General features: G+C 42.1%; 1 protein-coding gene across 10 annotated transcripts in view; it reads right to left on the reverse strand.

Moving 5' to 3' along the window:
• EMCN (endomucin) overlaps window positions 1–7,750 on the reverse strand; it is a 48,522-nt gene extending 40,772 nt beyond the window's left edge. For 8 of the 10 annotated variants that reach the window (XR_004306987.1, XR_004306986.1, XR_004306985.1 and 5 more), the window contains exon 1: window positions 7,609–7,750. Coding sequence is in view for 7 of the 10 variants with exons in the window: in XM_032444322.1 (XP_032300213.1) it covers window positions 7,609–7,735 (127 nt within the window). In the remaining 3 variants the exon portion in view is untranslated. Of the gene's footprint in view, window positions 1–2,454; window positions 2,625–7,608 lie in introns of those variants that run through there. The other 2 variants (XM_015862126.2, XM_015862125.2) reach the window with 2 other exon arrangements.
• Window positions 7,751–11,565: the final 3,815 nt, after the last annotated feature.

Below are 11,565 nucleotides of genomic sequence, written 5' to 3' on the forward strand. Positions count from 1 at the left end.
CTGGATGCCCAGGCTGGAAAGAAGCTGTGATGTACTACAGACACATCACAAAGGCAGATAAGCTTTTATATCGGGTCACTGACCTGTGGCAATTAAGACCCATTCTAGTTCTCTGTTGCTTAAAGCTGGAAATGTCCTGAACTGATCTTGAAAGTATTTTTATTTGAGATGCATTTTGGAGCAGGGAAAAATGGAGCGCAATATGTTGGAACAGAGCATTTGATATGATCAGGAAAAAAATCCTGCCTACAGTGCATCAGTTTGCTCTTAAAGGATAGGGAAAAGCCCAGGGAGAAGAAAAGGGCTGTCAGAAAGTCCTCAGCCTCCCCATCTACACATAAGCTAGCTCCAGTAACATGCTGGCAGAGGGTAGATCCCACCATAATAGAGGGACTCTGAAGATGCAAAACACAATGGAAATACCACCTCTGCATGGCTTGCAGATGATGCAAAGATAGGCAGCTTGTGTGTTCTGTGTGAAAAGGATACAAAACCCACACAATGTTTGTCTCGGCAAGATTTGAGATAAATCGCTCCCAAACCTGAGAGAGAGAGTATTAAAATGCTTGAGTGTGACCTGACCTTTTCTTTTGCTTTTTTTTTAAATACTGAGCATAATTTTAAAACTCTAAAGGTGTTTCTAAGCAACTGGAGCAATGCTTTGCTGCAGGGAGACTGCACACTCAGGAGGCCGGTGTCAGCCTCCTTGTGAGCCATCCTTTCTCCAGATAATCAGGTCCTGCTATTGCAGCCCAGACTTACAGAATACCTCAATGATTACAAGGAGTGGAAATCCAAAGATTTTGGTCTGACTAAGTTAGACAACAAAACTACATGGAACTGTTTCTACTCTACCAGGTAATAAACTGGAAAAGTCCAGGCTGCCAGCTTTCATTACTTGGTTTTAGAAACGGCACAGAATAAAGGACATTTGATCAGATTCTGTTCTTTTACTTAGACAACGCAGAAAGAGCCAAACATATATTTTTGATTTCCTCATGTGTGTTTACCAACAGAACTACTACGATTGTCTTGCAATAAAACATTTAAATAAACACTTCTAGAGAATCAGAATTGAGTGGAGTACAAAGTTATGGAGCAAATGTGCCCTATGGGAAATCTGCTTATTCGCCACCATCATTTCTGCCCCCACTCATACCACACAGAGGAGGAAAAATCCTTTTTAAAGAAAGGGTTGCATAAAACAGAGTTCCTCCCACCCTTGTGTGCTGCCTTCCGATAAGCTTTATGGACTCCTGTGTTACATATGTTCCTTTTGATCCAGCTCGGCTTTGCTTTTCAGAAGTTGTGAAATTAAAGGTTTAACAATGACAGGAAAGCTGTTTTTACTGTGAGTAGCAGACAGAGAAAATATAGTACCTAAATGCAGACATTCAAGGCTCATATTTACTTAACATAGTTTTAGAAGCATTTCTTTCTCTGGCACTATATTATTTTAAATCTCACATATTGTTTTGTTTGTTTGTTTTTTAACAGAGGTGAGCCCAGACAGTGACATAACCTGCACCACAAAAGACGTATCTAGATTTCACCTCATAATCTGAGCAGAAGTTCATTAACTGAGCAGTCAACCTGGTGTTATTTTTAACTTCTGACTCACAAAAGCATTTAAAGGCAATCTACAACTCTGGTTATGCTTGTGCACACCACAGGGTCGGCAAGTTAAAGCATGGATAGAATGCAAATTTAACTTCAAGTGCATCTTTGACAAAGGTGATGACAGACTCTCATCATTGTTACAGTTTCTCTCACCATTCCAGGATTTACTAGATAACTTCACCTGAAAAGCAGCATCTGTCAGGCTGGCCAGTAACACACACAAGCTTGGTTCAATCTGTGTGTCCCAGAACCACTGTTTAAAAAGATACACACTAGTATTGCCCTCAGACTTGCATCCCTTGTTACTCAGCACATGATAGATGTCCCCAAGACCCCATTTTTCTGAGGGTAAGTCCAAGCCTGTTCCCAAGAGACACCCCCAGCCAAAATTACTGCTAGTACAGAGCCAGGGGAGTCCACCAGGATAGGCACAATCCGCAAAAGCATCATTCCCAAAACCTGATAGACACCTTCAACATCCTCTTTATGCCCTCTCTACAACAGATGCTTCAATTCAACAAAGGAAAACAGAACAGAGAAGACTGGTTAATACACTGCTTTTAACTCCCCTCACACTGAAGAGCTAACTCCACGGTGCCCAGAAAGGAAGCTGTCACCAAAAGCACAACGGTAGGGAAGTTTTCTCAGAACACATACAGCTCAGCTACCAGCAAGTGCCTTCTACTTCTGCACATGGTCTTTCAACTGCTGCATTGCAATAAAAAACCCCTCCAAACTCCCAAATAGCTCTGAACAAAACCACCCCCAACTCCTGCCAGTTAAGCCTCTTGCAAAACATGGACAAGCTGAGCTGAAAAAAGTCTAAAAACTTACGACCCAGAGCGCAGGTACAGAGTGCAGAGAGGAGGAGGCAGGCAGTCCCCAGGAGCTCCATGCTGGGTGGCGGCAGGCAGCTCTCCCGCACACAGCTGGGCAGGGAGTGCTCCTGTGCACTGCCGTGGGCCCTAATTACTCCATGGAGACCGTGCCTGGTCACTGCCCATTCCTGCTTATTTTGGGGACTCTGATAAAGAACAGGAGGAAACACAGCATACTCCCTCTGGGAGTTCAGCATGGAGGAGATTTATTGTTTCAGTCCTTACAGGAACTCCTTTTCTTTGGCAGCCAACTGTGTTTTTGTTAATACGTTATTTTGTTCTTCTTCGGCCAAGAGGTCAGGGAAGTTTCTGAACAGTTTTCCTTAGAATAGGCTATACATCACCGCCTTTCACACCACCTCTGAGGGTACTTAAGGGGACATCCAGAGGCAGTCCAGGGGTTGGGAATAAGGCAGTCAGGGATGGAGGGGTGAGGTGAGCAGCAGGAGCCCCCACTGGCTCCTCGTGTACTATCCAGTGGCTTTGGGAAAGATCACAGCCAGCAGAGCATGCCTCCCTGAGAGGTGTTTCCCCCAGGGGACACCAGCATGGATTGGGGACAATATGCCTGGCATGAGCAGGCTCTAGGACTGATGTTAGGCCCACTGCCCCTGGAGCAGCTTTGACCAATGGGGGTCCAAAATCTCTGGTATGAGGTCTTCAGTGGGTGGCAATGTGCCTTGCAAGCACACAAGGGGAAAACTCACCCACATTCACAGCAGCCCTTCCTTAGCTCTAGCATGAGATACTCATTTGAAGAGAGTTAAGCTTGGCTGTATCATGTCACATTGCTGCAGCAAGGGAAGCATCTTTCTCCCCAAGTCTGGTCCGTTAGCAAAGGAAAAAATTTGGTATCTTTCTGCAGAGGTACCTGCAACGCTGACATGCTGTGCTGTTGTAAGGACACAGCCCCCAGAGAAGAATCCACCTGAGGGGCCAGCAGAGGGCTGGAGCCTTCACTTCAGGCCCAGCTGATCTGAAAAACAGCAGCATCCCATCTTCCCACTGCCCTTTCTTTAGAGGATGTGGAAGGAACCCAAAGTTCCAAAGTTAATGGAGGTCAAAACACTGTCCTGAAATGCTCTCAAGCTCTGCACCCTAATGATTTTATACAGCTGATGACAATCACAAAGCTTCACACCCAATGAGAGTGTGATGTAGTATGTTTACTCATGTCCCTGCCTGCCAGTTCTCAGGAAAATTAAGAAGCAAAACTGACCTCATTAAACAGTCAACCTTAACTGCTGTAGTAATTAACGATACTCTTTTTCCTCATTACTCCTGCTCACTAAAAGGGGAAGTTTTGGAAGAGATTCACATGCAGGAACTCCTAGGAACTAAGCTAGTGCTTCCAACAGCAGAGCTGTTTGATTCATGCGATAAGGAAAACAGCAGCAGATCAGCAGTCTGTGTGGAATAACTTTCGTCTAGTTAAATTCCATTTCTGTATCTTAAAGCTATGACATATCCTCTGCCTATTCTGCAGGTGACCGGAGTTTGTGATCAGTAGAAAGCTAGTGGAAGACAATGAATTGCTGGCACTTCACTTGGACAGGCTTATCTGTTAGTAGTTATGGGAGGAGATGAAAACTCACAAGTTCTCCTTAGCAAAGCTGTGTTTTCTCCATCTTTGGAAAGGATCTCACAGTAACACAAATTTGACTCAGAACAGAGGTAGACCACATTATGACACTCCTGTCAAGTGGGTCCGAGCACACAGCAAGAAGTTGTTGCCAGCTTTCTGCTCTTACACTTGTTTTATGCTAGTGTGGGACATGAAGTTAGACTGGCCCAGAAAACAACAACCAGCACAGCAGAAAGACTTCAACAACAAAGATAAACAAGACCTTGGAGAGTGAATCATCCCAGGTTAGCAATGCTCTCCAGAGGCTGCACATACTGCAGGCATCTGAATGGATGGAAGGGAAAGAAAGAGAAAGGAATGTCTCTCTACCTGATACCGCATACAGAGATTTGAGTTTTACTGCAGAGTCGTAAGGTAACCAGACAACAGTGAACTGCTAAGAAAGGCCCTAATGTCAGCAGTAAAGGCAACCAGCATTTGCTAGGTCAGATCTGATAGGATGAGCAGCAGCACGAACAGGAAGGAATAACTGGAGTAGGAGTGGAGCAGATGAAATAAGTCACTGAAAGAAAAACCCTGGCCAAAGTGAGTTCTAGTTGGAGCTTAAGAATCTCAAAGGAAACACCTGTTTTATTGAAAAGGAATCACTTAAGGTTTCCAAATCTTCCAGAAATCATTGTAACAAAAGAGTATTCCTCTATGTGTACAATTAAAAAAAACAAAACTTCACTTTTCCTCCCCATCAGCCAATAAGTTTTATTGAATAAATATTTTCCTTTCTTTCCTTAAACCAAGAAATGTAGCTTCAGTGCCAATGTGTGCTTTGTTTTATAAAGAGAGATTTGGTCACTGGTAATGCTGCCAACTGTAATATCACTGCCAGTTCTGAACTATCTGGAGTTCCACTTAGAGCTCCAGAGCAAGTGGCTGTGTGACAGTCTCAGTTTCCACACTTTTTCAAGTAAGATTTTAGCCCTCGTAGTTGCAGAAGAAAACTTGAAATAAGGCCAAAGCGCACTCTAGAGAATGAAAGGGCTCTCTGTTCCAAAGCCTCGCTATTTCGTAGCCCAATGATTGCTGGGTAGCCCAAGTTATATATTTATTTTTGCCAGTGTGGTATTTCATTATTAAAGGGAAACCATTTACTGCCATCATGGATTTGCAGTTAGAGATTTATTGGTCTCAGGCTGTATTTATATATTCTTTCTTAGTTCACATTGCTTGCAGCAAAACATGACTTTCTTCTGCATAGTACTCCTCTGGGGTTCAAATAACCCCCTTCAGATTTGGAAAATGTAGAAATTTTACATGTTTTTCAATATTCCTGAAGCATAGCAGCATAAAACAGGAAATGATACAGATAGCTGTGTTGCCTTGCTTTGGGCTGTGGGAAATTTCCAATATGGACACAAAGAACAAGTCTGTCTATGTTTTTACAAAAGCAAAAATAAGAAGAGACGTAGTCTTTAATGACTTCCTATATTATAAAAATAACAACCAAATTTGCCAGCCTTCTCCGAGTGATGCTCACTACTCCTTCCACTGATGATTAGTTGAAACAGAATTAAAAAAAAAAATAAATCCTTTTTCCCCCTACATATATTTTTACTAAAAGTACTTTAAAAATGATAATTGACCCAGTAATAGGCTTACCTATTACTTATCTGTGTCTTTATTTAAATTCCAATAAGCAGGATCAATTTACATTGAAAAATGAGGCTGTGAACAGCATAGAAACACATTCCTTAGTTATGCTTGATAATATTTTGGAGAAAAAATAAAATACTGTTTCAGTCTACCTCATATATCAAAATTTGAATGTAAAGTGGAATGCTGAAGAACTTGAATATAGCAGCTCTAAACCAAGACATTATAACATATAGAAGTTGCTCTCAAAATTCATGCTGGCGGACATTTTAAAATGTAATGTTTTATTCTGAATCATTTATGAAAGTACTGGAACTTTTCAGGGAATAGAAGTGTCAGTGCCCAACTGCCTCTGTACACAACAGTATTAAGAACATTAAAGATCAGTTTTGCAAATATGCTTAAGTGCTTAGCAAGGAAGATAGCCACCTTTTCTTTGTAGCACAGAAATGCTTAAATGTCATTTATTTGATTCAGAGCCAGCTACTAACATGAAAAATACCAATAAATCTCTAAGTGCATGGATGCCTTTATGTAGGCACTAAAGACCAAAAAGCATTTAGCCCATGTTTGGTACTCTTTTCACAAAAGATACGTTCGAGGCCAGAGCTAACGCAATTACTACAACTTCAGCTATCAGGCTTGTATATTGGTGAGGGATTTTTGGTTTGCTTTTTTGTTGGATTTTCTTTTTTTTCCCCTCCAAAACCCACAGACTGTAAGGATTTTGATTACTGCAGAGCACATTTTTCCTCTTTTTTTCATACCTGAAACTCTATTGATGTATTAAGGGGAATGAAAACATGCTTGAAGGAACTAGCTCAATATTTATTCATTCGCAACTGATACAAACCAGGAACATATTTGTAGGATTGTAGCTGCCACTCCACTGGAGTGCCAGATCTCAGACGATACTGTTCTTGTGATTCACATGCATTCAACTGACACATGTCACTGTGCTGTGGTTTAATCCAGCAGGTGGCTGAACACCACACAGTCATCCACTCAGTCCCCATTTCCCAGTGGGATGGTAGAAGGGAATCAGGAAATAAAGTAGAACTCATGAGTTGAGACAGAACTATTTACTAAGATTAAGAAAAATGATAACAGGTTATGAATATATATATAAATGTACATAACAAGCAATTGCCCGCCACCCCCATCTGATGCCCAGCTAGACCCCAAGCAGCAGAAGAGAGAGATGAACTCCCATCCCCCTTCAAAACTCCTTCTATGTCATATGAGACAGACTATCACTTTGACCAGTTTAAATCAGACATAATAAACAGTTCTGTTTCTTCCGAGCTCCTTTGGGCCCTTTGCTGAGAATGGCCTTGGTTCTATACAACTCCCCTTAGCAGTAACTATAAACATCAGTGTGTTATCAAGAGCATTTTTCCTCCTAGAAACAAAACATAGCATCATACCAGATGCTCTGAAGAAAATAATTCCATCCCAGCAAAAACTAATACACACCATAAAAACATGTAGCAGACCTGCATGCCCAAGCTTCCTCTCTAGCTCTTGCTGTACACTCCCATCTTTGCTGGCAGCAAAATTTAAGATAAAATGGGTGCTCTTCACTCACTCTTTTTGTCATCCTGTTCCACAAAACTGTGTTTGCATGCTGAGCCACAGTTTATTTCACAGCCTCTTGATGCTTAGGCATCTTCTGTATGCTATCCTTTTTTTTTTTTTTTTCAAAGCCAGAGTACAATTTATTTTAATGGAAGGACACCAGTTTATCCTATACCAGTATAACACTATGGAAAGTACAGCAGAAATAGCAGAAGAGAAGGGTCCTAGAATACAGCAAGCAAAGGTTTACTCAAACACAACAGCTATGGACACAAAAATTAAAGGAAAAAAGCTGCTTACCTTCAGAAGGCCTCAGGTACACTGCAAAGTACCCAGCAAAATACCCATGACACCCACTGCCAACCCTTAAAAGAGCTCTGGGAAGGGGTGGAGCCTGGCTCCACCCCTTCTGGTCACTCAGGCACATTGCATGCACCTGAGCTCCCCTGGGTTGGCCCTGCCTTTCCACCAGGTGCTAAATTACTGTTTCAAGCCATTACTTAGCATTTCTGCTACAACCTGATTAGCTGGTTCATTGTCTTGAGCAATTACTCAGATCTCAGTAACGTATGCAAAAGCTACTCCTGGATGGTTTTTTTGGCTGTGGTTGCCTCTTGACTTTGTGAACTCCTCACTTGGAGTTGCAGAGTGCTCCTAAACAACAAGGGTTCTTCTAAGGATTCAGTTTGAGATCCACAGTCCTCCACTTTTTTGAGTTACTGACATATAGATAACTATCTCTCCGGTCAGTCTTAGGCATAAACATGGCAGTAGAGAGAAGAAAGCTGCTTTTGTATGGGAGAGACCACGAAGAGTCATTCTAGGGATCTGAAACAATGTGGGCTTGTAAACTTGAGCAAGGACCTTCATGTCATAGAGACTCAAACAGAATGTGTTTATAAGCTTCACATCCTGTCCCTAGCTAGTGAAATAGGAAACAGTGAGTCAGTCTGAGGTTCTCATCTTATTCAAAGCGCATGGAGTGATTACACTGTTGACTGTCTCAGAAGGAAACAAAACAGAAGTATGCATTTGAACCAGGCCTTAATTTTCCAAAGGCCTGAATAAATCTAGCCACTATCTCCCCCAGATATATACCTTGTCTTTGTTGTGGTAATACTTCTTGAACCAGGCTAAAGAAGATGCAGTGGACCTCAACCCTAAGAAGCAAGAGGTGCTTTCTGTCCCAGCTGTACTCAGCCTTCCTGAGCATAATGTTGAAGGGCATCAGACTTCTGCCAGCCTGAGTTTCTATGGCTTCTCCATTTCTGTTTGGTTTCCTTTCCATAAGCAGTGGAAAAATGCTTCAGGTTTTTTGTCAGCCCTGCATTAGCTCTGTTTTCAGACTGCTAGTACAAGAAAAGAAGCATCTTGGAGCACTGTAAAATATCTGATCATAAAGAGCCCATTGTACTAAACACAAGACAATATTTATGGCTTTGTTGGCAGACAACACCATGGCTGTGCCAGTATCCCAGCACCTGCTACAAAACCATGTTTTCATCCACTCCTAAAAGGAGTTACTAGGAAAAAAAGTGCTCAGGTTCCTCTCTGCCCCATTCTGTTCTGGTTCACCACTGTTGTAAGACCTAGGGTTATAGTCTGCTTCTCACAGGACCCAGGGAGCTCCAAGAATGAAGATGTGGATTTCATGTGGGGCAGACAGGGAGCACACAGGCTCCAGATGAGCCAGAATTCATATATAGTGAATCCGAGACCAACTCACGCTACAAGCCAACCCCTAGGAGATGCTTTGCTGCACAGAGCCAGTCTCAGGATAGTTTCTCCCAGCTCAGTGCTTGTCCTTGTGCTTCTTTGCATCCACCCACCATCTCCTGCACCTTAACCTTTGGTACTTCCAGGCTTGGTCTCTGCATGGCTTTCTTGTCATACAAAATACAGTGTTGTAGTTGCTGCACAGTGCCTGTCCCCCCAGCCTTCAGTCCTTTGCTGCATTTCAGACATCCTGTTGTTGCCATCAGGGCAAGCCCTGCTGGCAGACGTTTTCTGACACATGCGAAATACAATGCACATCCGGTCTGAAGTCTGATCTGATAATAAGGAAACTGCACTACCAAGAAAAGGGGACATAATCACTGTGTGGTATGCCAAAATTTACCCCCAGCATCTCAGCTTCCTTGCAGACTGCATATCTGCCCCTCTGCAGATCTCATAAATATTTTCCTGTTCTCTGTATTTCCAGTTTCTGATTTGTTCAGAAATACAGGAGGGATTCAGTGCTTTCCACAGCATGTAACAGCTAAGCAGCAAGTAGCCAGCTGAAAATAATAGAATCTGGGCACCTATTAAAAGCCGGTATTGCAGATCACCCTCATGTAACTGGAAAATGCACAATGTTTAAATACATCTAAATTTTTGCTTCAGACACTGAGATAAGATTAAAACATTTTTTTTACATTTGCTTAAGGAAAAGATAAGAGACAAAACAGACTACCAGCATTCTGTGCCACCTGGTACTGTACTTAGGACTGTTAAGTCACAATGGAAAATGCTAACCAAAAGCTTGATATTAAACTGCTGCAAGTTAGGCCCATCACCTTTTAAAGTAGAGCTTTATAGTCATATATATATAGTCATATATTTTCTTGAGTTACAAAACTATGCTCAGGGACTATAATTACATGGGTATTTGCAACACATAATCCCAGTTCCACATTCAGAAATAGCGATTTGGAGTTAAGGCCTATGCAGATGTTTTGGCGTGTAATCAGAAAATGGCTACCCAAAAATTAGTTTTTAAAACAGTTTCCTTCTGTGTTCCCATGCATCAGGTTAGGTTACTACACTGCTCATTCCTGTGGTTCAGCTGAAAAGCAAAACCCCAGAAACTCAAATGAGTTATGTTCTGACATTCAGTGCTTAGGACACCAAAGCAACTGGTTTGCTTTCATGTTCGATGAGTACTGGGAATAGCAGATGGATGCTGGTTGTGCCAATGGACCAGTTGTTCTTGTTTCTTGATGGGTGCAGAAAGGAGAAATAATAGCAGAGCTGGGACAATGCTACAGTGCCAGGCTGAGTGGTCTAATCACATTCATGAAGGGAGTAAGCACTCAATAAAACAATGGCATATTGTCTGACTTTCTCCTGTCAGAATAGCCTGGCTGAAGGCAAGGAGCATCACTGTCCTCGGAAGCATGTAAAAGCAACAGTTAAAATCCCTTTTCTGTCACCTTCATTGCACAACAAGACTTTACAGGAGGCTGTTTGAACATAGCTTACAACTGCTGGGAACCGCACATATAATGACATGCTTAGGCCTGATGTGTAACCAAGACTGCTTGAATTAGATTGGTACTTGAAAGGAGGAAGCACTGAAAAGGAGGCAGGTGCTTCAGCAAGTACAATCTAGACATTAGCACCGAAACAGATGAATACCAATATACCAGGGGCAAGAGGAGTAACACCTGACTGGTGGATCCACAGCCAACCCGTGTGGCATCCTTCCATTGAATGAGCACTGTATGGACATCACCCTTTGGGGCTCCTGCACTTTGGTTCTTTGGTACTGATCTGCGTTTAAAACCCTTTTGTTTCCCTGAGATCTTGCTCTTGGCTGGAAGGCCCTAGGGTGAGTCACCAAGCCACCTGCTGCAGATCAACAGGAAGAGCCATGAAATCCTTCAGGAATAACAAAGGCTGGGAGGTGTCTTTATCCAGTCTGGGCTGCTGGCAGTGGGCAGCATTTACAACTGCCCTGGAAATATGTTTCATTCAGATCATATTTTTTAATTTATACTCTCTTCTAAAATTGACTTTTTTCCCCTCCGATCCTTCAAACACTGAGTCACAGTAGGGCTGATGGAAGACTATTTGTCAAGTTGACTGTTTCAGGAGTTTTGCTGCTTTTTGTTGCAAGATTTATTTGATAGAGGATTTTTTGAGCTGGCTATATATATTCTTTCAGTATATGTTTTGGAGAGTAAGCAGGATTTGCTGCAGAATTTAGCTGAAAATAATGCTTTCAGCCAGGCGAGGTCTGCTCTCATGCCAAGCTTACAGGGCAGATTATTCAAACTCTTTCAGAATAGCCTAACTCTGCTCCCATTGCAGTCAATTAAAACAAACAAACAAACAAACAAACCAAAACCAAACACAAATACCAAGTGTTCCACCAATTTCAGTGAGAAGTATTACAGCTGATCACTGTGGAAAATTCTGCTCACACCTATTCTACATCTATTTTAGTTAACAAATCTATACTTGAGTGAGTAATAATTATTCCTATTACATTTG

This window comes from Coturnix japonica, chromosome 4, assembly GCF_001577835.2.
Source record: "Coturnix japonica isolate 7356 chromosome 4, Coturnix japonica 2.1, whole genome shotgun sequence".
NCBI classification, from domain to species: Eukaryota; Metazoa; Chordata; class Aves; order Galliformes; family Phasianidae; genus Coturnix; species Coturnix japonica.